General features: G+C 43.5%; 1 protein-coding gene across 2 annotated transcripts in view; it reads left to right on the plus strand.

Annotated features, from left to right (window-relative positions):
• CSMD1 (CUB and Sushi multiple domains 1) overlaps positions 1 to 26,252 on the plus strand; it is a 2,110,588-nt gene that overhangs the window by 1,259,396 nt on the left and 824,940 nt on the right. For both annotated transcript variants that reach the window (XM_017501161.1, XM_017501162.1), the window contains exon 6: positions 24,457 to 24,569. In XM_017501161.1, coding sequence (XP_017356650.1) covers positions 24,457 to 24,569 — 113 coding nt within the window. The remainder of the gene's footprint in view (positions 1 to 24,456; positions 24,570 to 26,252) is intronic.

The raw sequence follows: 26,252 nt of genomic DNA on the forward strand, positions 1-26,252 counted from the left end.
GTGGGGATGGGGTGACCGGAGGGCCGAGGGCATAGACAGGAACCTTGTTAGGCGAGGGCACCTTGGAATCGGTGGAAGTGGAAAAAGATCATTTAGGTGTTGAATCCTTTTATTTATTTGTGTCTGCTCCTATCTTCTGACAAAAATGATTCCAGGCAGCTGGCGATGACACAGGCTTCCCTAATTGGGAAAGATGTAATAGGAGAAAGATACCCTTTTAAATGGTAAACTACCGAAGGACAAATAGAATGTAATAGCAAATGTCAGAGCAGGAAATAGAGTCAGCTCCACTGACCTGTGCAGGACAAACTGGCCACAGTCCCTGTCCCTGCTGCTGCCCATGCCTCTAATCTACCCTGACACATTTTTCCACTGGCTCCAAACTGAGTCTCCAAGTCTTTCTCAAGACAGTGCTCTGGGCCAGTGGTTCTCAAAAGCCACTTTCCCCTGGAGGGACCTGGACAGCTTGTTCAGCGCAGACTGCTAGACAAGCCAGAGTTTCTTAGGCAGCAGGTCTGGAATGGGGCCCGAGACTCTGCACTTCAAGGAGGCTGCTTGGAGGAGCTGCTGTGGCTGGTTGCGGTGGCCGTAGGGAGGTGTCTCATTCTGAGAATGCTTCCCTATGGCAGCTTGTCTCCTGTGGACCAGAGGGAGACTGGAATATAAAGCCCCTCTTCCTGTAGGATTTTATGGTGTTCAGAGCATCCTCAGCCCATCTTCCCTTAGAGAAGCAGGACATCAGAGTGACCCTTGCTTGCTTTGAAGGCTGCCTGAGGCCTGGCAGGATGCTGCAGGTGCAGGGAGCAGTGGAGGGGGCCGTGCAGGTGTCCTGCAGAGGTTAGCTCATCTTGAGGCACTGCTGGCTGAATCACTATGTGAGCAAGATTATCAGTCAGTCATTTGTTCAACAAATACTTACTGAGTGTGGACTAGGCACCAAGCAGAAATCAAGCAGACAAACCCCTGCCGTGAAGGAGCTCATGTTCTGTAGGAGAAGGCAGATTTTAAAAATAATATAACAAATAAGTAATAGACACACACACAAACATAAATATTTGATGTGTGCGTGTGTGTGTGTGTGTGTGTGTGTGTGTGTGTGTGTGTGTAGGTATAGATAGCTATATAGAGAGATGATAGATAGATAGTAGGTAGTGTGATAGATATAGATGGACTTCCATTGTCTTGAAATCCTCCAGTGTTTAATCCTGTGTACGGCAGGTCATGGCTGTAACCCTAGCACTTTGGGAGGCTGAGGTGGGAGAATCACTTGAGTTCAAGAGTTGAGGACAACATGGTGAGACCCTATCACTACAAAAAATACAAAGCTATATTTATATCTATCTGTAGCTATTATCTGTTTATATCTATCATGCTACATATGATCTATCGATCATCTGTCTGTATCTATCTCATCTATGTGTTTGTATCACTGCTCGTCTGTCATCTCTGCATCTTTTATCTGCCTATTTATATCTGTCATCTACCTAATGTCTCTATCATCTCTCCAGGTAGCCAGCTGGATAAAATCAGGTAATGGCAAGTGCCTTGGTGGGAAATGAAGGAAAGAAGGAGGTGGTGATGGCTGGAAGTGGGGTCTACAATGTCAACGAGATTTAACAAAGGTCCCGTAGGAAGAGAGGGAAACACCTTTGAGAATATCTGGCATTCTGTGCAGAAGGCACAGCAAGTCCAAAGGTCTCAGTGTGTTTAAGGGGTGTGTGTGGCCAGAGCTAGGTGTGTGAGTGGAATGCGGTCAGACAGGAGCTTAGAGAAGGACCGGAATGAGGAGGTGCCGGCCCTCGCAGGGTCTCTTTAGAGTCTGGCTTCACTCTCAGTGAGACGGGTGACCCCTGGAGAGTGTCGCTCCAAGGTGCAATGTGATCTAATTCAGGTTTCATGTGACCCCTCTGGATAGTGATCTGAGAATAGCATGGAGCAGGGAGGGTACAAGTAAGGAGGCTGTGACGTCCTCGGAATGAGCACAGGGCACCCTCAGGTGCTGGGAATGGTCAGACATGGATCTCTTCTGAAGGTAGGACCCGTAGGGTGTGCGGATGAGCAGAGTGTGTGCCATGTAAGAAGGAAGGAAGGAAGGGGAAGGATGGGGAAAGAGTAGATTTGTGTGGACAAGGTCGGTGTAGGGGTTCTGGGGTGGCCCCAGCACATGGATAGAGAGTCAAGGGGGCATTTGGATAAAACTCTGCGGCTCTGAGGAGGAAGCCCAGGCTGATGGCATGAATGTGGCACCATCGGCATATAAGTGGCATTCAAATCCATGAGGCTGGAGGAGCTACTGAGAAGCCAGGTGTGAAGCAAGGGAGAGGTCTTAGGACCCATCCTGGGTCAGTGACAGCCCTGCTCACTGGCAGAAAGCACTGGGCCCCATGATGACATCAGCAGCCAGCAATGTTTCATGGACCTTTTGTAGAGTAAGGTAATAAACAAGTTTACAGTTCACATTGTTTGAACTGCATGTTTCCGTGCATCATTTAGGAACTAGAACTCATTTCAGTGGCTGTGCTGGGCTCTCTCCCCAGCTGCTTACGACTTTTACTGGACCACGCTGTAACATCAGCATGTGAGTCCTCACTGGAAATCATTTTAAGTTGCCCTCTTATAAAAATTCTCCCTGCTTTTAATATGAGGATACTAGTAGAAATATTATTCATAACTTCACTCTGTGTCCCTTTCATGAGTATCATTGATGAATGATTGTTTTTGCCCCTCCCCGAAGTAGTTGTTTTTAACTGGTATGCACTTTGAGTCAGGTACCTGGGCTTGTTACCTGCTTTGCTGTGTCTGCTAGACGGCTCAGAGACAAATGCGTAGGATACCTTTAGTGCCTAATCTCACTCCTGGATTTGTCTTCTGTTCACGTATCTTTCATTGTCTTTAGGTCTTCCAATGTTTAACATCACCTTCGTTTTTAACTGGTTTTGCAAAGTTTTAGCTAAGCCTTCCAAAATCCTTTTTTGGACTTAACTTTGGTGTGAATAAAGAAATATAGTAGTTCCTCCTTATCTGCAGTTTCAGTTACACATGGTCAACAGCAGTCTAAGAAGATTAAATGGAGAATTCCAGGAATGAATAGTTCATATGTTTTAAATTGTACGCCATTCTGAGTCACGTGATGAAATCTCCTGCCTCCTGCTTGATGCCGCCAGGAACGGGAATGGTCCCGAGTCCAGGGCCCTCCTGTGTCTGGGCTACCTGCTTCCCCTGTTGTTTGCCGCTCAGTTACCGTACTGGTTACCATATTGGAAATACGTGTAGACATGGGTTGAGCACTCTGTGGTTTCAGTCATCCACTGGTAGTCTTGGAACATATCCCTTGAGAATGAGGGGGCAGCACAGCCATGGCCTAAAAACTGACACCATGTCATCCATATTGCACTCATTGCATAGTAAATATACATCCTTTCACCGAAATCTCAGTTAGCGGAAATCGAGGTGTTGTCGTTTCGCACGTAGCCTTAGTCAAACTGATCTCTTCACTGCTCTCCAGCTAGGTTGTTTCCAGATCAACAAAGAGAGAATTTGAAACAGGTTCACAACTGAAGATTAACAGAGAAAGCAGGAAAAGGTGACATTCTGTCCGCTAAGGAGGGGAATGAAAGATTAATCCTGATTCACGCATTCAGCATCTTTCTGTTTATTTATTTAACCTTCCCTCTGTCCTATGAGCCAGGCAACAAAGCACACATTCGGCACCGCAGAGATACCATGATGCAAAGCAGGCTGACGGCACCCTTGAAAAACTCGTGTTTTGCATCCTGGGGAGAAGACAGACATCCATACAATCACCATATGATAACGCCTCAGGCACTGTGCACTCTCCTGAAACCCAGATGCTGTGGGAATGCATTGGAATTCAATTCTGATTGCAGAAATCTGTAAGAATTTATAGAGCAAGTGGCATTGGAGCCAAACCATGATGGATAAGAGAGAATGATAAGGTTGAAGGGTCAGGAAGTGCAGGTCACAAAAGGCTTTAGTTAATGTTCTATGTGGCATAAATTTATTCTTAAGCCTAAGAGGGAATGAGCAGCAGACACATTTAGACAAGAAGCTGCCTGACGCGGCCTGTATTTTAGCAAAATGGCCAAAGCTCAGGAATTAAACGTGCATAGGATAGAGCAGCAACTGTGTAAGTGAAAGAATTAAGGACAAACGGATGCAGGGTTAATCCAGGCACAGGCTCCTCTTAGCTGTGCAGTGCTGTGCAAATTACTTAACCTCACAAGTCCCCGGTTTGTTTATTAGTTTGTTTTTTCCTGAGCAGCATAGTAATGATCATAACAAATACAATTTGGGGCCAGGCGCAGTGACTCATGCCGTAATCCCAGAACTTTGGGAGGTCGAGGCAGGTGGATCACAAGGTCAGGATATTGAGACCGTCCTGGCCAACATGGTGAAATCCCAACTCTACTGAAAATACAAAAGTAAGCCGGGTGCAGTGGCAGGTGCCTGTAGCCCTATCTACTTGGGAGGCTGAGGCAGGAGAATCACTTGAACCCAAGAGGCAGAAGTTGCAGTGAGCTGAGATCGCACCACTGCATTCCAGCTTGGTGACAGAGCAAGACTCTTGCTCAAAATAATAATAAATAAATAAACACAATGTCGGGGAAAGTGAATGATAATGCTTTGCTGAAGCATGTAAATGGGCCTGCCACTTGGATGATATTTATTCTTTATATTTTTTCTGGGTTAGTGTTACCACCCATCACTCTTGCCCTCCTCCTCATCAATTTCAAGGTGGGAAATCAGTTAAGATGCTCTTGGCATAAGTCAGCAGATAGAGAGCAAGGCCAACATTGAATAAAACTGCCAAAGAATTTACACTTGCACTTATTTTGTCTTCAGTAAGTATCTCTTATAGACAGAGCGTGGGGGCTTACACCTATAATCCCAGCATTTTGGGAGGCTGAGGCAGGAGGATCACTTGAGCTCAGGAGTTTACAAGACCAGCCTGGGCAACATGGTGAGGCTCACTATCTACAGAAAATACAGTAAGTAGCCAGGCATAGTGGTGCATGACTGTAGTCGCAGCTGCTCTGGAAGCTGAGGTGGGAAAACCACTTGAACCCTCACTGTGGTGCTGACACTGTACCACTGTACTCCAGCCTGGGTGACAGTGCAAGGCCCTGCCCTCCCAACTTTCCACAAACCTATTACATCCCCAAATTATGCATGAGGAATCTAAAACACAAGCTGCTTATGAACTTTGGTGACAAATTATCTGATAACGTGCCATAGTCTAAATGTCCTGTGTCCCCCTAGAATGCTATTAGGTGGTGGAGCCTTGGGAAAGAGACGAGGTCATGAGGACAGAGCCCTCATAAATGGGATTAGCGTCCTTATAGAAGAGGCCCCAGAGAGCTGCCTCTTCCCTTCTGCCATGTGAAGGTACAGGGAGAACGCACCGCCTCTGACCCAGCAATCCAGCCCTTCCCAGAAGTGGGATCCACTGGCACCTTGATATTGGACTCCAGCCCCCAGAACACTGAGCCGTAAACATCTGTCTTTTATCAGCCCCTATCTGTGATATGTTTAGTGTCACCCTGAATGTGCTAAGGATGTGGTACAGAGGAGGGAGTTGGCAGGTGCTGTAAGGTGCATTAAACACAGGCTTCCAGTGGGCTGTCAAGGCACTTTATAGACCAGACATTCAGTAACTATTTGCTTAATGAATATAAAGGAAATATATGAGATATATATATCATATATTTTCAGAGGATTCAAGGAGAAAAGGAGGTGTTCATTTACCATTTAGAGCACTCACACAAAATCACCCTAGTATCAACCACCTGGATTGGTAGCATAATGACAGACTCAGATGCTCACACTAGAAGCTCCTCTTTAGATCCATTAAAAGAGGGTAGGGATTCTCACCAGCCCGGAATTGGATAAATGCTGTAATTGCTGAATGCCAGTAGACATTACACGGCTTGTTGAGTTGCCTCCGGGCTATTTTTAACTGGTTCATATCTGGGTCAGATCAGGGTTGTGGCAGATTCAGAACTGCGCAGAGCAAGGACACGGAGTGAGCGTGTGTTGAATGTACCTTTAGCCTCATGATAGAGGGTTCCCAGAGTTCTTTCCTGAGATGGAAAGAGCACAACTCTGCCATATGAACACACACTCGATGCCTCTGAACCTTGTGTTTGTGTCTGCTTTTACCATGGAGTCTTCAGGGGTCTCTCCATTCACTTCTCCCCATGCTGGGCTGTCTGGGGGGGATTCAGGGCTGGCTTCTGTCACTTCCCTCCAACTTGATGCTGACTCCCCACCCCTGAGGCTCTCCATGGCTCTTGGGGCTGTTTCTGCCGTGGCGATGCTATTCGGTCACCTAAATGAGCACCAGTGTAGAAGCTCCGACCTGTTGTGTGTTTGAGAGCTTGAGAATTGGCCCAGCCCTGCTTTCCTTCTCCAGCAACTGAGAAAAGCACTTTCTGCAAAAGCATTTTGAATGAAAACTCTCCTTTGTAAGCTCTTTTGGCAGAGCGTGAAGCAGTGCCGCCTGAATTTCAAAGCGTTCTTCTTTGTCTGTCATCCCTGTGAGTAAGCAAGGCTTCCAGAAACACCAGCAGGTGAAGCCTCTGGACATAAACTCAAAGGCCAGAGTGGCTCAGGGAGCCAAGCAGGATTTCAAACCCCAAAGTAGCTGTGGTCCCAAAATGATGAGACATCTGTTTTCCCCAAAATGCACCAAGTCATAATTCCAGTATGTTGAAATGTCTTATTTTTTGTTTCCAATTTGAATACAATTTTCCAAGACCCTGAGAATACAATATCCCCAAGACTTTTTTCTACACAAACATGCAACTGAAACACACACACACACACACACGAGAGAGAGAGAGAGAAAGAGAGAGAGAGAGAGAGAAGGGGAAATTTCTACCTCCTATTGAAGTGGGTGAAATTGGAGATTCACCAGGCTATCTGAAAATGATTAATTTAATCCTGGAAAATGTTATGAGACTACAAATATGAGCTCTAACACAGTTTATTTTTCCTTTTTTGTTTTCTTAGGTCAGCTGCTAAATACATAATGGCTGAGAGAGGATAAAGAAAAACTGCAGTGAAGTGTGGGTTTGGTGGGGAATGGAGTAGGTGATGAAAGGGAAACAGAAAGCCACCATCATGGCTACGGCAACATGAAATTAAATCACAAGGCGTTGGGGCAACAGTCAGTCATGATGGGGAAAAAAGCGCTCAAAACAATTTTTCTTTCAGACCTGGCATTTATGGCTGTTCTGCATGTATGAGGGGCCTCTTAGTGCTCCTAGTATTTTCTTTCTTTCTTTTTCTTGCTTTATTGCTTTTTTTTTTTTTTTTTTTTTTTTTTTTTTTTTTTTTTTTTTTTTTTTGGACAGAGTCTAGCTCTGTCCCCCAGGCTGGCGTTCAGTGGCATGAACTCGGCTCACTGCAACCTCCACCTCCCAGGTTCAAGTGATTCTCCTGCCTTAGCCTGCCTAGTAGCTGAGAGGCATGCACCACCATGCCTGGCTAATTTTTGTATTTTTAGTAGAGATTATTTCACCATGTTGGTCAGGTTGGTCTTGAACTCCCGACCTCAGGTGATCTGCCCACCTTCGCCTCCCAAAGTGCTGTGATTACAGGCATGAGCCTCCATGCCCAGCCACTTCTGGTATTTTCTTGCACCAAGGAGAGAACTGATGTGTAGAAATGTTTTAGGGTCATAGCAGAGGGACTCCTCTGAGTGCGGCATAAGCCAGGACTTCTGGTATCCTTCAGTCACCTGCTGGAGACAGGTGTGCCAGTCGCTCTGATGGAAACAAGGGAGCAGTCTACAAATAGGGACACAAGCCTTCCCTGCTCAGAGATCACAGCAAAGGTAGAAAATGGGCCGGATCTAAAAAAAGGAACAAAAAGTTAGGTCACTGTACAAATTCACAGAGCACCTTTCAAAGGCTTCTTCCCAAAGCCTACTTTTTTATAAAGGGCAATTTTGCAATAGGTATTTTTTAAAAGTCTTGAGGAACTGCATCCCTTTTGACCCATATATTTTACTTCTAGGAATCGATCTTGTGAAATAAAATTGCTGATTCAAAACATACTCATCGTAAGGTGGTGTGCTATAAAATTCATCAAACTATCAGAAATAATGCTAAATTGCCATAATAGGACATTGGTTAAATAAGTAATGGGTTGTTCATTCAATGGAATAGTTCACGGAATTCACAAATCATATACATATTGATATATGAAGAGCTATAATCTTTTAATGGAAAAAAGTGGATTTTAAGTGATATGTAAATAGATACATCACTTTTATATCTGCCTATACATATCTCTAAAGGAAAGCATGTAGAAAATTAGATGTATTTTTGTCACTAATTTTAATATTATATTTTTTCTTATTCTCTATTTCTCATCAGCTGTGGTAGAAAAAAAGTAATAGTTCAGGCTGTCACTTTACACTGGAATTGGATCTATCTGAAATATTACTTTGTGCCATTGAATACTTTTTAAGATAATATTTAATGGATATTGTTATCTAATTTGGTACAACTTTCTTTGAACATATTTGCAATTTTTCTTAAAACGATTTTAACTAAAGACCACTATTTAACCAATAGTTTTTTACTGCTATATACGGAGGAATCATGGTGATGATCAAATTGCCTTTGTGTGGAGTGAGTCCCACCAGCATGTCTGTGAACACTAAAAGCTCATGGAATAATGGCAAGGGGAATCCATAAGTATTCGTCTTTTAATCAATTTGACTCTGTAGTTACTAATAAGGAAAAGTCATCTCTTTAATTAATTCCCTCAACTCTGACTTTTCCAGACTGAATTTCTTTCTTTTTTTTTTTTTTGAGATGGAGTATTGCTCTGTCGCCCAGGCTGGAGTGCAATGGTGTGATCTCAGCTCACTACAACCTCTGCCTCTTGGATTCAAGCGATTCTCCTGCCTCAGCCTCCTGAGTAGCTGGGATTACAGGCATGCACCACCACACCCAGCTAATGCTTTGTATTTTTAGTAGCGACAGGGTTTCACCATGTTAGACAGGATGATCTCGATCTCCTGACCTCATGATCCTCCCGCCTTGGCCTCCCAAAGTGCTGGGATTGCATGCGTGAGCCACCGCACCCAGCCCTCCAGACTGAATTTCTAACAAACCACACCTTCCTGTCTAAAAGCAACTAATGCCCTCCCCATGTGTGCTGTGAGCCTGCTGTGCAGGAATCCCCCTGGCCTTTCCTGCTGGATTCACCCTCCATCAGGACACAGCAGATTCTGGAAAAGCAGTGGATGCTAAGTGGACCCTCTTTCAAAGAAGTGGTGCTTTAGGATGGACATTTCCTAAAGCCTGTGCAATTGCTTTGTTAGATTATCCACCAAGGAAATAGTGGATTAGAACGTTGCTGGCAAAACTTAGAACAAGCCTTACCATTTCTGAGAGCGTGTCAGTAACATGGGATACGCTGGTTTGGTTTGTGTGTTAATAAAGAAATCACATATCTGCTAGATTCGCTGGAAAGGAGCAGTAACACAACACTTAGAAGTTCTGAGCACTGGAACAAGTGAAAATAAAACATGGTCAGTTCCTGCTTCTATTTAATGTTTCACTCTCTGTTGAACCCAAAGTACTCTTGTTTCTGTTTAGCTATGCTCTGAGCCATTTGGACTTTCATATAAATTATCTCATTCTATTTTATGTTCTTGTTTATGGCATAACTAGAAATTTTCAGAAAAAAATATGTTGGAATTGTATTTTCTAGATACAATAAATAATCAATTTAAAATATTTATTAACATGGATTGACCTAAAGGAATATTTCTCCTTAAAGGCTGGATGCTTGGGATTTCCCAATCATATTGGAGATGAGCTTCCACAATTAGGTTGGATTATTCACTGAGTGGGAAGCTGAATCAACTGCCTGGCTAAATCATGGTTTTCACTTGGCCAGGGGATGTGTTTCTGCCTTGTTGCAGCTGGTCACTATGTGCTCATCTATGACAGTAGCCACTCTTCCTAAAGACTCTCTTCATTTCTGGACTTCAGTTCTCCTGCCTCACTGCCCACTCCCTCTCTGCTGTCTTTGAAGAGACACGTTTTGGATTGCCTTTAAATATACGACTCTAAAGCAGATGGATTGTAACTGCCTATACTAAGGGTCAAAGACTGATTTCATATAGTATACCTGGTGCATTGCCTGGAGTTTGGAGCAGTAAAGACATTTGAAATATTTAAAAGCCTGAAATTTTCAGAAAAAAAAATATGTTGGAACGGTATTTTCTGTATACGATAAGTAATCAATTTAAAATACTTACAAAAATGGACCTACATGGATCTCCTTAGAGGCTGGATGCTTGGTTTTTCCAAATCTTATTGAAGATGAGCTTCCAATGATACAATATTCTCATCATTAAGGGAAACTGCAGAAATGTTAACAAGTTGGGAAACTTTTCAACTTTTTAACATGATATGTAAATAAATACACATGTATTTATATATATTATTATATACTATACATATTTTTATGTTATCTGTAATCATATATAACATTATATTATATAAATTATATACAGATGCCAGATCTGACCCACTGGGCAGTTCCACATGCAAGGCTCCACTGCTGGTGGAAGCCACTGTGCGTGAGAAGATGAGAGCCATGTTCTCTGAGTGTTATTGATGTTTTATTATCTTAGGTTCTCTTCTCTTAACCCTAAGTATATGTAGACATACACTGTGTAATATCAGATAATATATAGGTATTACATTGTATACCATATATCATATATATGATATATGTATGTATTGCGTGAATATGTATGCATGTGGATATAAGACACAGCTGAGAGATAGACCCATACACACACATATGTGGATAAGGTTGGCAATCAGATTTGGCTGTTGTGGGATATAGTGAGGATCAGAGCAAAATCTAAGCCTTAGTTAGGTGGGGGCAGCAGAAAAGGATGCTTCATAGAAGAGAAGCAGCATGCAGTCTGCAGTAGCAGGTCTCATTATTCACACAACGAACGATTTTGAGGTCTAGGAGGGCTGAGTAAAGGCGTGAGGTCACCCAGATGGGAAGGGACATGATGTGTCTGAACCCAGGTCAGTACGACTCCACTGACTGTGTTTGTAATGACAACACCATTGCAGAGCATGCAGGATGAGGAGAAAGGGGGCCAGCTTCCCTCAGAGAGCCTGAACTGCTCCTTGGCCTCAGTCCAAAGCCTGTGCATGGAAGGAGCTTGCTTGCTATGATGGCAGCGTGATCTGAGAACACATCGCAGACAGACCAGCTGGAGATGTAGCAGCCTCAGCAGAACCCCACGTCTGCTGCACTTGAGTGAGGTTTAAGTGGGTTTGCAGGAGCCAGGCGGTGATGCTGAAACGTGGCTGAAGAGCTCTGGAGTTATCAGAGCTCATATGATCTCAGATGTGGCACTGCTGGTCTTTTCGCCTGGGGACCCATGTGATTGCGTTTGACAGGGCGTACCTGTAACCATAATGCTCCTTGTCTATCTTACCAACTGATTGAATAAGGTCTGCCTCAGTCTATCAAGTGATATAAGAAATTTATTAGAGAAAAGAAAATGGTAGACTCATTTCAGCCTCTTGGAATGAGCTAGGATAAGACTTGTTCTTGCCTCAAAATTAAGGAGGGAAAATTTTTTGTTTTTGTTTTTTATGATGTCCTAAAGAAATATGTATGCTAAAAATAATAAAGAGAAAATGACCAGTGATCCCAAAACAAATTGTTATCATGGTCTTTTAAAATTTTTCTTTATTACCAGTCTTTGAATATTGACTGTATGTGGAATTTATTATAGAAATCTTTGTGCTTGGAGACACTCCATTTTTTTTTTTCATAACCAGAAAATGATGTGGATACTCACCCATGCCCAGTCCTGACTGTCAGCTCTTTCAAATGTCCGAGTATTCTAGGAGGCAGAGGATGCTTGCTTGTTTGTTTCTTCCTGCTGGTAAACCTCAGAGGCCTGTCTTCACAGATAGTAGTAACCCAGGTGCCAGGACATTGGATAGCACTGAGGACTAGAAACAGGCGCTGGAGGCTTCGTTTTCCAGGTCACTGACTTGGATCCAGGTCAGCTTGTTGCGATGAAGCTTTTTAATACCCGTGTGATCTGCGTCACCCATGGAGGGGCCTCCAGCATTGAGGGGCCTGCGAGGAGAACATCCCTCTCGTCCAGCAGAGGAAAGTGCACCACTGGCTGAAGCGCGTCCTGTACTGGCCTCATTCCTCCATCCCTTCCGTGGACAGGAGGCCCTAAGCATGTGCCCACAGAGAAATTTCCTCAGAACAACCGTCTTTCGGCTGTCTGACTGAATTACTCGTCTGTCTCAGCCGTTTCCCAGGCTTGAATGCTGAGCAATTCCCTGGCACGTAGTCCTTCAGCTTCAGAAGACGGGCTTTGTCACATCCTCTCCCAAATGATCCTCTCTGCCTGACCTCTGAGTTAATTCCTAATGCTAATTTGCTGGCTTCGCGGGCATTTCTGCAGCCTTCTCTCAAGTCTCTCGTGTTTGAGGTGGACTCTGGGGCCCTGTCTCTCACAGGTGCTCTCATCCTCGTCTTGCGGCTTTCTCCACCATGAAGGTGCATCCCCACTGGATTCCTGAGACCTGTCTCCACCATTTGGACTCTGGAGCTATGCTGGGCCAAACACAAGGAAGATACCAGACCTGACCCACTGGGCGCCCCCAGCTGCAAGGCTGCAGTGCTGGTGGGAAGCCGCTGTGCGTGAGAAGAGAGCAGTGTTCTCTTACTGTTCTTAACGCTTTATCATCTTAGGGTTCACTTCTCTTAATAACATACAATGGGATCAAAAATAAATGTAAAGAAACCATTTAGAAATGACTTATTAAGGGCTGGGCCCAGTGGCTCACACCTGTAATCCTAGCACTCTGGGGGGCTGAAGCAGGTGGATCACAAGGTCAGCAGATCGAGACCAGCCTGGCCACCATGATGAAACATTATCTTTACTAAGAAATACAAAAATTAGCCAGGCGTGGTGGCATGCATCTGTAGTCCCAGCTACTTGGGAGGCTGAGGCAGGAGAATCACTTGAAACCAGGAGGCAAAGGCTGCAGTCAACTGAGATTGTGCCACTGCACTCCAGCCTGGGTGACAAAGCAACACTACATCTCAGAAAAAAGAAAAAAAAAAAAAGAAAAAAAGACTTGTTCAGCCTCTAGAGGAGAATACGGAATACTACAAAGAAGAGGAAGATGGCTGAGGTAGCACCAGCACCGTCAATGGGCTCAGACAGCAGAGGCGAGGAAGACCTCCACACGACCACAATAATGGAAGACATGTTGTGATGTCCAGGGAAATCTCTGGAACCAATGCTGTAAATGTGGGAGTGTTTAAGTCCGTTAAAGACAAGGAGGGAAAGGTCTTTGGAAGGGATATCTTTTGAAACACGTTGGGCATTTGGGAAGGATTTACACAGGCAAAAGTGAGCCCGGTTCGGGTGCGGTGGCTCATGCCTGTAATCCCGGCACTTTGGGAGGCTGAGGTAGGTGGAAGACAAGGTCGGGAGATCGAGACCATCCCGGCTAACCTGGTGAAATCCCGTCTCTACTAAAAATACAAAAATTAGCTGAACATGGTGGTGCATGCCTGTAATCCCAGCTACTTGGGAGGCTGAGGCAGGAGAATTACTTGAACAGGGAGGCAGAGGTTGCAGTGAGCTGAGATTGTGCCACTGCACTCCAGCCTGGGCAATAGAGAGGACTCCATAAAACAAAAAGAAGAGAAAGAAAGGAGAGGTGAGGAGAGGGGAGGGGAGGAAGGAAGGAGGGAGGGAAGGAGAGAAGGAAGGGGGAAAAGAAGAGAAGAGGAAAAGAAAAGAAAGAAAAAAAAAGAAAAGAAGAGAAAAAAGAGAAGAAAGGGCAGTGCTGTGATTTAGGCTGGGCTTCACCATGAATTTTCAGCTTGGCGATTACTGCTGTAAATAATGAACTTCCCAGCTCCAGTCTAGATGGGCACAGAGCAAGTCACAATGTGTCTATCACATCTCCAGCGGGAACGTCGTTCCAAGAGAAATTTAAATCTCCTCTTGCAGACACTCACAGCAACCTGCCCTCCCCACTTGGTGATGCCTTGGTTGTGTCAGCAGTCCCCAGGGCCACTCTGCTCACTCATAAGTGCGTCTTCAGACCCTAGCACGGTGTCTTGCACACACAGGCTGTTTGTAAATGTTTGATTGTGTTTGTGGTAGTTCACGTCGGAGTTACACTCTGTGGTGTAGAGAGGAGAGGGACAGGGAGCAAAAGTCCATTCAGGAGACTTCTCCTGCAGCCCGAGCAGTGACACCAGGGTTTGGACTGGAACACGGGCAGTGTGTGGCTGGAAGAGAAGAGAGAAGCGTACTTGGCAGGTGAAATGCATGTGACTTGGTGACAGAATGCGCATGGTGCTAATCTAAATGGAGGAGAGTCTGTGGAGGGAGGGGGTGCCATCCCCTCCAGAGCCCTGCTTTGGTCCACTGCAGTTATGTCTTTTGGGGTGCAACCGGAAAGATACATCTGAGAGCCTGTGGACTCCAGAAATTCTGAAACAAGGGGTGGCTGTGTGCTCAATGCCTGCTGAAGAGCTTCATGATAGACAGAGACAGATGTGAGGAGTGGGAATGGAGGCCATTTCTAGGGCAGATGAGTTAGGGGGTCTTTTGATTCCCGTAGGGGTTATTAAGATAAAGAGAGAAGGCATGTCCAGTCAGGGGTGCTGGAGTCTAAGCTTCCAGGGAGTCCATTCAAATCATTCTGTGTGAACGCTGTCCTCAGAATTATGTGTGCATGAAAGGACCCAGGTCCTCTGAGAATAAGGAGCCGGGTCACTGTCCTACCACTGTTTATCCCCTTACCTTTCTAGGTTCATGCTATAAAGGCACAGGGTTTATCCAACTATGACACTATCCAACTAGAGCCACACAGGCACTTGCATCAGTCTGTTTTGCGTTGCTATATAAGAATACTTGAGACTGGTAATTTATTTAAAAAAAAAGAAAAAAGAGGTTTATTTGGCTCACAATTCCACAGCTGTACCAAAATGGTGCCAGCACTTGCTTGGCTTCTGGTGAGGGCCTCAAGAAGTTTTTATTCACAGCAGAAGGTAGAGGGGGCACAGTATGTCACAGGGTGAGGGGAAGCCAAAGAGAGGAGAGGAGGAGGTGCCAGGCTCTTTTAAACCAGCTCTGGAGTAAATTGAGAGAACTCACTCATTTCAATGAGGACAGCACCAGCCATTCACTGATGAGAGATCCGCCCTCATCGCACAGACACCTCCCACAGGACTCCGCCTTCAATACTGTCAGTCACATAGCAACATGAGGTTTGGAGAAGACAAAATACCCACACTATTGGCACCTAGCTGGCATCATAACAGCCTAGCTGCCATCGTAACATTGAGGGTTTCATGGAGTCATTTCCACTTTATAACGTGGGGCTGGCCTTAGGGCTCTGGGAGTGTGGGTGAAGAGACCTCTTCAGCTTATCCATCCAATGTGTCTACTTCATCCACAGCAAGTCCTACATGCCAGAGACTAGGGCAGGCTTCAAGTCTCACAGGAATTACTAACATTAAGCAAATAAGTAAACAAATCACCAAGTATCTGGTTCACGGCTGCACCAAACGTCATGTTGAGGTCTGAAGGGAGTGGGTGGGTGAGCAGAAAGAACACTTGAGTTGGGAACCAGCCCAACCCTCTATGTGGGTGCCCCATGTCCCAGCAGTGCCAAGGGAGTGAGAAAAGAAATAAAGACAAAGACACAAGAATTGAATTTTACAGCATGGGTTCAGGGGTCCAACACACTCTTGCAGGGTGATATGCGATGGCATTGAGCTCTAGGCTTCATGAGCTTTTATTGGGTGCATTATCTTGTTAATCTTACTGGCTGTGGGGAGGGCGTTGATGAGGAAGATAGCCAGAGAAAGAGCATGTGTCTGCAGCATTCAATCGTAAATGTGGTTCTCCTAAGACATGCTAACTCCAGGGGTCCTGAGGTTTTACCACCCATTGTCTATCCAGGTGTTTTGGCAAGAGAAGTGCAAGGGACAAGGCGCCATAAGGTCTAACCACACACAATGCATCAAGGGGCTTTTATCTCCCAAGCATCGTGGACACAGAGCAATCCGAATTGCTCCATATGCTGAGAATATAGGCAGAGCCTGTGGCGTTCCGGTGATCTCTGCCCTGTAAGGCTTTCCGCTCTTACCAGCTCCCATCTGCAAAGTCCCTCCCAAATCTTGTGAGCAGAGGTTGCATTACTTCCCAGAGTCTTTTGCCTAAGCTTCCTTTATGAGATCCTCACACAAACTCTATGTTGAGGAGAGTTGTGGGACCAAGCAGTTTTTTCTGCTCTGCAGCCACACCGAGTGTTCCGCCGTTACAGGGTGCTCTCAGATGGTCTTCACCCAGGCCTCCTGTTACTGCTGGATCTCTGCTTTTATTTTACTGCACCATAGTTTGGATATGATCTGTGGCACAAATTCCAGTGTATAAAAAGCAAAGCAAGCTTGTAGTCATTTAACTATAAGTAACACAGGTCTGCCCCTGGCCATCTCTTCCCACACGCTCGGCGGGGCGTAGGCAGGTGAGAGATGATTATATTCAGCAGCTCTCATCCGCAACTTCCTCACACTGTCCACCCTGTCTTGGCTGCTTAGCCTGGCAACTCCCACACACAGCTGTGCAGCCAGCTCTCCTTTGCCTTCAGGGTCAGCAGCTTAACTCTTTCTCTGTCTGGGCAGGTGCCGAGTCTAGCTGTGTCCTGGCTCCCCTCTGTACCTCTTTGCAGATGGACAGCTTTAGTTCTATCTCTTTCTATGAGTACCAGCATGCCTGTACAATATCAGCAGGGCAATTATACCATTTACAGACAATAGTGGGTTAGATCCAAGCCATGGCCTTCCCGTGCTATGGCTACATGGCTGTGATGACAAATGGCGTTATATGCTTGCACTACAAGCTTGCTGAGTCACGCAGGATGTAAATACCCTACGTCAGCCTATCCTAGATCAAAGCACAGCCATATTCCTTACACCAAGTCATTACTATATTGAAAATGTCTGCACAGGATAAGTCTGAGGTGCCAGGAGAGGGGATAGCCAAGAAGAAGTAGCCTGATCTTAGAGGTCAGAGTGGGCTTCCCTGAGAGTGCAGCATATGATCTGAAATTTACAGGAGGGCAGGAAGGACCAGGCAGGTGCAGAGCAGGTGGGATGCAGGGCAGATGCTTCTGCTGATCTCCAGGTGAGGGACAGCCCATGGGATGATGTGAGCCAGGAAGACATGTGGGGCTTTGCATGGCACCCTGCAAAAAATCAACTGTCTCTGAGTGTAGAAAGCAGGGGATGGGGATGGTGTGTGCCTGGGGAGGTTGGAAAGTGGAGTGAGCCAAGCTAGAGTGAGTGGAAGGGCTCAGGACACTAGAAAGTATTTTTTCTTAGAGATGGACTATAGGAGGGCACATGGACAAAGCTAATGGTGGTGGCTGGAGTCACAGGAGTGGATGACGGTACCAAGAGGGTTCGTTATGGCCGTTGATGTGGATTGTGATGGAGCCTCAGAGAGTGTGACCGAGAAAGAGAGAGCCAGAGGGAGAAAAATCATTGTCAGGGAGAGAGAAGCTTTTTTCCAGAGACAATTATGAATTCCATGGCAAGTAGAAGAAATGTCTCACAGAAAGCAGTAGTTTTGGCTGGGCATGATGGCTCATGCCTGTAATCTCAGCACTTTAGGAGGCCAAGGCAGGTAGATCACCTGAAGTCAGAAGTTCGAGACCAACCTGGCCAAATGGTGAAACCTCGTCTCTCCTAAAAATACAAAAATTAGCCAGGGTCATTGATGCGTGCCTATAATGCCAGCTACTCAGCAATCTGAGGCAGGAGAATGGCTTGAACCTGGTGCGGGGGGGTTGCAGTGAGCTGAGATCATGCCACTTCACTCCAGACTGGGTGAAAAGATGAAACTCCATCTGAGAAAGACAGAAAGAAAAGAGGGAAAGAGAGAAGAGGAGAGGGGAGGGAAAGAAAGAAAGGGGGAGGGTGTAGAAAGCAGAGAATGGGGGAGGGAAGAAAGAAAGGAAGAAAGGAAGGAAGAAAGGAAGTGGTAGTTTTTAATTAAAGAACTGTTGAATGAAGGGTCCCGTGTGGTACACTTTTAAATATACCATATGTGTGTTTTTATTTTATTTTGTTTCATTGTTGTTGGTTGTTTTTCCCCTGATAGTATATATGTGTGCATAAAACTTTCGGATTAAACTTTTAAAAATATTGATAACTATGTAACTATGTGTACGTGTATGTGTACATATATATTTCCATTGGGGTATAATTTTCTGTATTTGTATGTGTGTACACACACACTCACATAGAGCCTCTTTTCATCGTTTTTCATGTTCTTGCAAGATAAGAACTACTTTTTATTTCATTGTCACTTTTCCTAAACCCCCAAATAAGAGTTGAAACAGTCGTATAAAGTCAAAACATGTTCATGAGAGAGCTGATTTCACTTGCAATGTGAATAACAGCCAATTCATAACATAATATGTCAGGAACTCTCTGTTTGATCAGATTGTTCTATTTAATTTTCACAAATAGAGATAATGAAACACCACAGTACACATCATTTCTATTGCATGTCCACACAATGTAAAAAAAAAAAACACAAAGGAAAAAAAAAAAGCATATCTTTTATATGACTTTCTCCCCAAATTGACATGCAGCTGGTCTCTTCCAAGTAATAGGTTTATTACATTTCTTAGTCCCCCCAGTGAGGGGAGATCATTTAAAGTCTCTCTCAATAGCAGTAATGCTTTCTGGCTTCTGAGTCATCATAGTTAAAGAGATTTAACTACAGAGGAACCCCCAGATATTTCTCTGATGACTTTCTAAAGACATAAGAAATCTGGCTTAATGTAAGAGAAGTACTCAAACAAAGCAATATCACAAACCATTAGCATTTCCAAATGCATTTTAGAAAATTATCCCCATAAATTGACTCTACATTTTTTAAGTCACATAAGCAAAATGCATGAGTCACAGATACAGAGTGCAGTAAAATGTTAGAACAATGTGTTATATCCCATCTGAGAAAAGTGAGGCTGAGGGAGCTTCATGGAAAAATGAGTAGGAGTATGTTATAAATAGAATCCTGAAATGTATGGTACAATTATTTGGAGAAAGTGAAACAGACTGGCCTGTTCTATTTAAGCTCAAAGGAGGTCATCGTAACTGTAAGGATCCCATGAGTCCTCCATTTATTTTTACTCTTAGCAGAAGCAAAACCCAGTTGAATCCTTTGAAAGAAATGAATTTGGCAATGCTTTAAATTGCTTAATTTGGCATTCTTCAGGGAAAAAAGTGAGAACAGCCAATTCCTTTTGCCATTTCTAAAGAAGCTGTTCAACATTCACACTGAATGGCTTTGTGGGTTTCCTGACCTAGATTGAGATGCTCCAGAAATAGAGCACGTCAAAGTTCCCTTCAGAAGACCCTTTCTCAGCCTGTTACTCTGTGTTATTCTTTTTCTCACTGCTCAACCCCCTTCTTTTGTAAGACCCAATATCCCTGACCTGGCAAGCTCCACTTGGTTCCACCAGGCATGTGCCCTGTTTCTAAGACATCCGTAGAGAAAACTGTCAGTGCGTGGTGAATTAATGCACAAAGGCATTGATTGGTCCCTACCATTATTTCCCCTATTCTTTCTCCCTCCCTCCCTCCCTCTCTCTCTGTCTCACTCTCTCGCTCTCTCTCTCTGTTTCTGGTTTGTTTTAAACCACTTTATGGAGGTATGGTTGACATATAAAAGCTATACATATTTAATGTATACATCTCGTCAAGAGATTTGCTTTCTATTGTCACCATAACAAATTAACACAAACATAATGGATTAAACCAACACACGTTTATTATCTTCAATAAATAGATTAGAAATCTGCCCTCTAAAATCAAGGTGTCAGGTGGGCTGCGTTCCTCTCTGGAGACTGGGAAATAACCGTTTCTTTACCATTTCCAATTCTAAAGACATCGGCTGCTTTCTTGTCAGCCAGGGGGGTGGAGCCCTCAATGCGTCACTCTGATCTTCGTCCACGGGCTTCTCTTCCTGGGACCCTCTCTCCCTGCCTCTCTATTCCACTTGAAGGATCTTCTTCTTTACTTTGGGCCTGCTCAGTAATCCAGTAAAATCTCCCCATCCCAGACCCAGTAAGTGCATTGTTCTGCAAAATACTCATGAGCCAGTTCAGGTGACACATTTACTGTCTCTGGGGAGAAGGACCTCAGGCCTTGAGCATCTGTCTGTGGAGGATATGATTCTGCCTCCCACAAAACCATTCCGTTGAATTATTTTCCTCTAAATCTTAACTGAAACATCAAATTGTTAGGAAGTTCACACTTTCATCTACTAATTTGTATAGTAATCAGCTTTCTTTAAATCACGTGCTTTGTAATGAAGAAACAATTGTGTTTGTAGCATCAACTTTGTGTCAAATGAGAGCTATAAGATTAGCTCCCAGCCCTGTAGACAGCACTGGAATAACACACAGTACTAAGGCCAGGTTTCATGTAGAACAACCCTCTTTTCCACATAAACAACAAAAACAAGAAGTGAGCATTTGTCTAACTGGCAAGGCCAAATCAAGAACAGCCACCTTTCCCAAACAAACAACAAAAGGCTATGAACATGTGTTTAACTCAAAGGTCAAATCAGGAAATTTGTGTACAAAAATCGACCTTGGGGTACAATTCATTCGAATGGCTTCATCATGGAAAATCAATTGTATAATTGATAAAAAGCCCTCACCCTTTCTTTTCTATAAAAGGAATCTGTGTAGGGCTGGGTGTGATGGCTCATGCCTGTAATCCCAGCACTTTGGGAGGCTGAGGCGGGGAGATCACCTGAGGTCAGGAGTTTGAGACCAGCCTGGCCAACATGGAGAAAACCCATCTCTACTAAATATACCAGTGTGGTGGTATGCGCCTGTAATCCCAGCTACTCGGGAGGCTGAGGCAAGAGAATCACTTGAACCTAGAAGGTGAAGGTTGCAGTGAGCTGAGATTGTGCCACTGCACTCCAGCCTGTGCTACAGAGGGAAACCGTGTCTCAAAAAATAAAATGAATTTGTGTGAAACTTATGCCTTTTTTTTTTGAAACTTTAATTACACTAGGCTGCTATGTATCATCTAATTATCTTGCAGCTCAGTGTTTTTACAAATCACCTCATATATACTAAATCAGGGGTTGGCAAACTATTACCTGCAGGCCAAATCTGGCCCATCAGCTAACAATGGCTTTTACATTGTTAAGTGAATGAAAAAAAAATCAAAAAGTAAATATTATATGACACAGGGAGATTATATAAAATTAAAATCTCAGTGTCCGTAAAGTGTTATTAGAACACAACGGCCATTCACTTGCCAAATACACCTGCAAAGTTGAACAGTTTCCAACAAAGACCATGTGATCCGTAATGCCTGAAATATGTTCATGCCCCTGGCCCTTTACAGAAATATTCTGTTGACTGACACAAAACTAACATTGTTGTGAGTAGGTATTTGGAAATACAGATGACGGCAAAGAGGGGATTTGGGTGTAGCTGATGGTAGAGAGGGAATTTGTTTGTGATCATTATTAATGTTGGTATGCAAATAAAATGGAATCCCAGGCCAGCACAGTGGTTCACACCTGTAATCCCAGCACTTTAAGAGGCAAAAGTGAGAGAATTTCTGGAGGCCATGAGTTCGAGAGCAGCCTGGACATTATAGTGAGAGCCCCAGTCTCTACAAAAAAATTAAAAGATTAAAAAACATCCAGGCATGGTATGCATGTATGGCCCCAGCTACTCCAGAAGCTGAGGTAAGAGGATGGCTTTAGCCTAGGAGTTGGAGACTGCTGTAAGCTACGATTGCACCACTGCACTCCAGCCTGGGAGAAAAAGCAAAATACTGTCTCAAGGAAAAAAAAAAATCCACCTGGTTTTTGCAGTCAGAACCATTAATAAATAATGTAATTGAGAAAATATATATATTTAAAGCAACAACAAAACAAGCAATGATTGCAGTTGTGAAAAGTTCAGCAAGTACACCCATCTTCCTATGTTCACTGATCTTTTGTACTCACAGACTTATATCACCGTATTAAATAAAAACTGGCAGGGCACTGAATAAACATCGGTGCAGTATTATGAGCGCTTTGGGTACTACCAACTACGTATATTTTGTACATTAGGATAGTATTTGATGTGGAAAGGGCAGCCTTGCTTCCGTGCTGAATTTCCGGGTATATCTATGTGTTTTTGGTTTTTAAATTTTGTATGTCTGCATTTAACATTTTTTGTATGTGTATATATGTCTGCATTTAACACTTTTGTATGTGTGTGTGTATATAAAAATAAGTATTATGATTTTTTTAATATACAAAGAAAACAATGATTTTTTAAAAAGTATTTGTAAGCTCAATGAGTATACGTGAGCTGGATAGACTGTGGGGTTTTTGAATCTAGTATTTTAGACCTTCTCAGTATTAGGCAAATAAGTGTGTGGCCTATAGAATTTGTAACATAATCTCACGAGAAAAAAAAAAAAAAAAAAAAGGTGATTAAATGTGTCTTTGAGTCAGCTGTGTCCAGCTGTCACCAGCTAGCACTACATAAATCCAAGCAAACAGGCAAATCTGAGCAGTGTACTTTTCTTACAGAAGCTTATTTCAAACAGTGACATAAACACTGTTGCAATTGGTTACAGTCAAGGTTTGGCTTTTAACTTAAAGTGGATACCGTACATTTTTAAATCTGAGAATTGGAATAGAGCACCCTGACATTAGAAAGCTTGACCATGTATTTCATCTGGTGCTGCTTCCTCCAGGTAATAGAATAAGTAGGGAAATGCTCTCTACACAGGTAACCCTTTGTAGCAAATCCTCTGCATAGAAATGAGATCCCCAGCTTTACCAAGCAGCTGCGGTGCTCACAGGCAGGCCCACACACAGCACCACAGCTCTTCAAGTTCCTGCTAAAAGCAATTTGGTTAAACCCCTGCAGATCCTCTATGCCGATAAGCATCATTTTGAAAGCAGATTTGGTTACCAAGATGACAAATAATTATTCAGTGCATAACCACTTGCAGAGCCTGTGGAGAACGTGCTTGAGGTGCGTCCACATGTGCATCTATATTATCTCTTTCAATTCCTGGATGTAGGTATTTTCATTCCCATTTTATACACTGGGAAACTGAGGTTCATAAACATGACCCCCCTGTGGTGCCTCGCCTAACACGGAGTCGAGCCAGCACACAGTCCTGTGTCAGAAGCATCCTAATCCAGTGATGCTTATGCCACTGAAAAACTATACGCGTCCCTGTGCCTCTCATGGGCAGGGGCTTTAATATCTTAGGATGCTTTTCTTCCTTAGTAAGCACACAAAGTCTTCAATAGTAAGAAATAAAACACATGATTGTTTCTGACAACTAAACTACACGTTATAAAGTGAACTGGATATTTTAAACAGCTTAAGCAGAAATTGATTGCATCTTATTTGTAAAAGATTAATGGGACTACTTTCCTAAAACATAATTTTATTCCATTTCAAATCTCTTGCTCAGTTCTTGTCATCAATCTCATAAATGGTCTTCTTCTTTACTTGGGTAGGAAAGGCCAGGCTCTGAGTCCTGCAGATGAGACGCTGGGAATATAGCATGCTACCAAGCGTGAGAGACAGTTTTTTGGAGTCTACTTCAGGTTAAATAGAATTCCTGAGTCTTGTGGCCAGGTGCAGTGGCTCACACTTATAATCCCAGACCTTTGGGGGGGCCGATGTGTGTGGATTACCTGAGCTCAGGAGTTCAAGACCAGCCTAGCCAACATGGCAAAATGCTGTCTCTACTAAAAATACAAAAATTAGCAGGACATGCTTGTATTCCCAGCTACTCAGGAGGTTGAGGCATGAGAATCACTTGCACCCAGGAGGCGGAAGTTGCAGTGAGCTGAGACTGCACCACTGCACTCCAGCTTGGGAACACAGCAAGACTCCATCTCAAAAAAAAAGAGAAAAAAAAGAAAAGAAATTACTAAGTCTTCAAATAAGGAAAGGCAGAATTTTATCATTTGCCTGTTTCTTTTCCTTTTATCTGATTCATTGTGATTAAGGTCCTGATGAAAAGAACTAAGAGATCAGAACAGCTTCTCCTGCATTCACCATTAATAAAGGAGAATCAAAGTATCAAATATTTTTGAAAACATTCATTCCACAAGAGACTTAGCATTTATGTTTGGGCAAAGATAGATTTATCTTGATCATTTTCAGGTTCAAAGCCAATTAATACATGGCTTCTGTTTTAAGCATCTCCAGATGACGGGTGTAAGTAACTGGATTTTAGCGTGGGTTTGATACAGGACATTTGCTCTGTCGGTTTACAAGGGAGATTTTTTTTCCTCTTTCTCTTCTCTAGGCTAACTGGCATGAACCTTCCCTCTCCCGTCATTAGTAGCAAGAATTGGCTACGACTCCACTTCACCTCCGACAGCAACCATCGACGCAAAGGATTCAACGCTCAGTTCCAAGGTAAGAATGCTCCATCTTATTAGAGAAAAAAAAAAAAAAGCAAAGTTTATTCTGATCCTTTCTAACCATGAAATTCTAGGAGTAAGAGAGATAAATAGCTGGAAAATGGCTTCTAATTCCCTTATTCACAGTTCTGTTTGGAAATCATGTAGTCAACAAGTGGCAATTTGTTAGTAAAGCCCTATCACTGTCACAATACCCAGGACGTGTATGGTTTCTTGTGACACTGGAACAGTTGCTAAGTTTTAATCATAGCTATTCGTTAGTATTGATTTTAATTATTATGTGCCTAAGCTGTAAATATCCACAGCAGTTTGGCTTTTGTATTTACCTGCATACTAAGAGTGGTATAACATATAGGTTGCTTGAAAATGCACAAAAAGCATTGTAATATCACTGTTAATCCTAAAAGGTCTTCACAACACAAATGCCCAGTTCAGTAATTTACACATAGTGAACCTTGAAGATTCTAGATTGCTTGCAGCTGAGCAAAACGTGGAGTCTATAATCTTTAGGAGGGAGTTTGTTAAAGAAATGTTCTTTTTCCCTCTGGTTTCTAAGGTTTATACCTAGATCATATTGTATCATTTCCTGTAAGTTTCTAATAATGAGTTAATAATAATTAATCCTTATTAATACAGCAAAAAAAACTATTCAATTTATTAAGCAGTGTACTGAAAACCATTCCACTTGCATTTCCAAATTAAAATAATATGACTGCACTTGCAAATAATAGAGCTTCCTGATCAAACTGCCTAAGCTTTCCCCACGTTGTGACCATGAGAATGTTGGCCCCATTAAGGCAGCATTGACTGAATACCTGCTACATGTAAGAGAGGACACCCGGCCCCCCAGTGCCAGAGAAATTACAGCATCCTCCATGCTCCAGGAATTAGTAGGTCAGAGACACAGTTTGCAGTTTGTAAGTAACTCCAACGGAAGTCAGAATGCAAAAGGAACTCATTATAGCTCCTGCTGGAGATTTTAATCATTTTTCAACAAACAAACTGGTTTAAATATCTCTTATCTTACACATTTTAAAATCGATAGTGCTTTCATTGTTTCCTTGTGGATGACCAGTAGAAAAATAAGGGTAATTTGCCGAGAATGAAATACAGAGGGTGCTGAGCACATATTAATCCAGCAGATTTTATTTGCCACACAGTCCCTGGAACACATGATGTAAGCAGAAGTTGACTGCTTCAGAATCCAGGGACACATTTGTTTCACCAAAATATGGGATTTTTTGGTGGGGGTGGGGGGTGAGGACTGAGTCTTGCTTTGTTGCCCAGGCTGGAGTGCAGTGGCACGATCTTGGCTCACTGCAACCTCCACATCCTGAGCTCAAATGATTCTCCTGTCTTAGCCTCCCAAGTAGCTGGGTTACAAGTGCCCACAACCACACCCGGCTAATGTTGTATTATTAGTAGAGACACGGTTTCCCTATGTTGGCCAGGCTGATCTTGATCTGACCTCAGGTGATCCGTCCACCTCAGCCTCCCAAAGTGCTGGGATTACAGGCATAAGCCACCACACCCGGCCCCAAAATACATTTTAGGCCTCATCAGAAACATGGTCCATCTCATCATGCCAGAAGGTTCTCAGTTTGATCTCCTTTGGTTGCAAATAAGCTGCCCTGAAATTTGTCTGGAGTGAAACCATGCCCTTTCGCTTCACCTGGGG

Source organism: Cebus imitator, unplaced genomic scaffold, assembly GCF_001604975.1.
Source record: "Cebus imitator isolate Cc_AM_T3 unplaced genomic scaffold, Cebus_imitator-1.0 Scaffold279, whole genome shotgun sequence".
Classification (NCBI taxonomy): Eukaryota; Metazoa; Chordata; class Mammalia; order Primates; family Cebidae; genus Cebus; species Cebus imitator.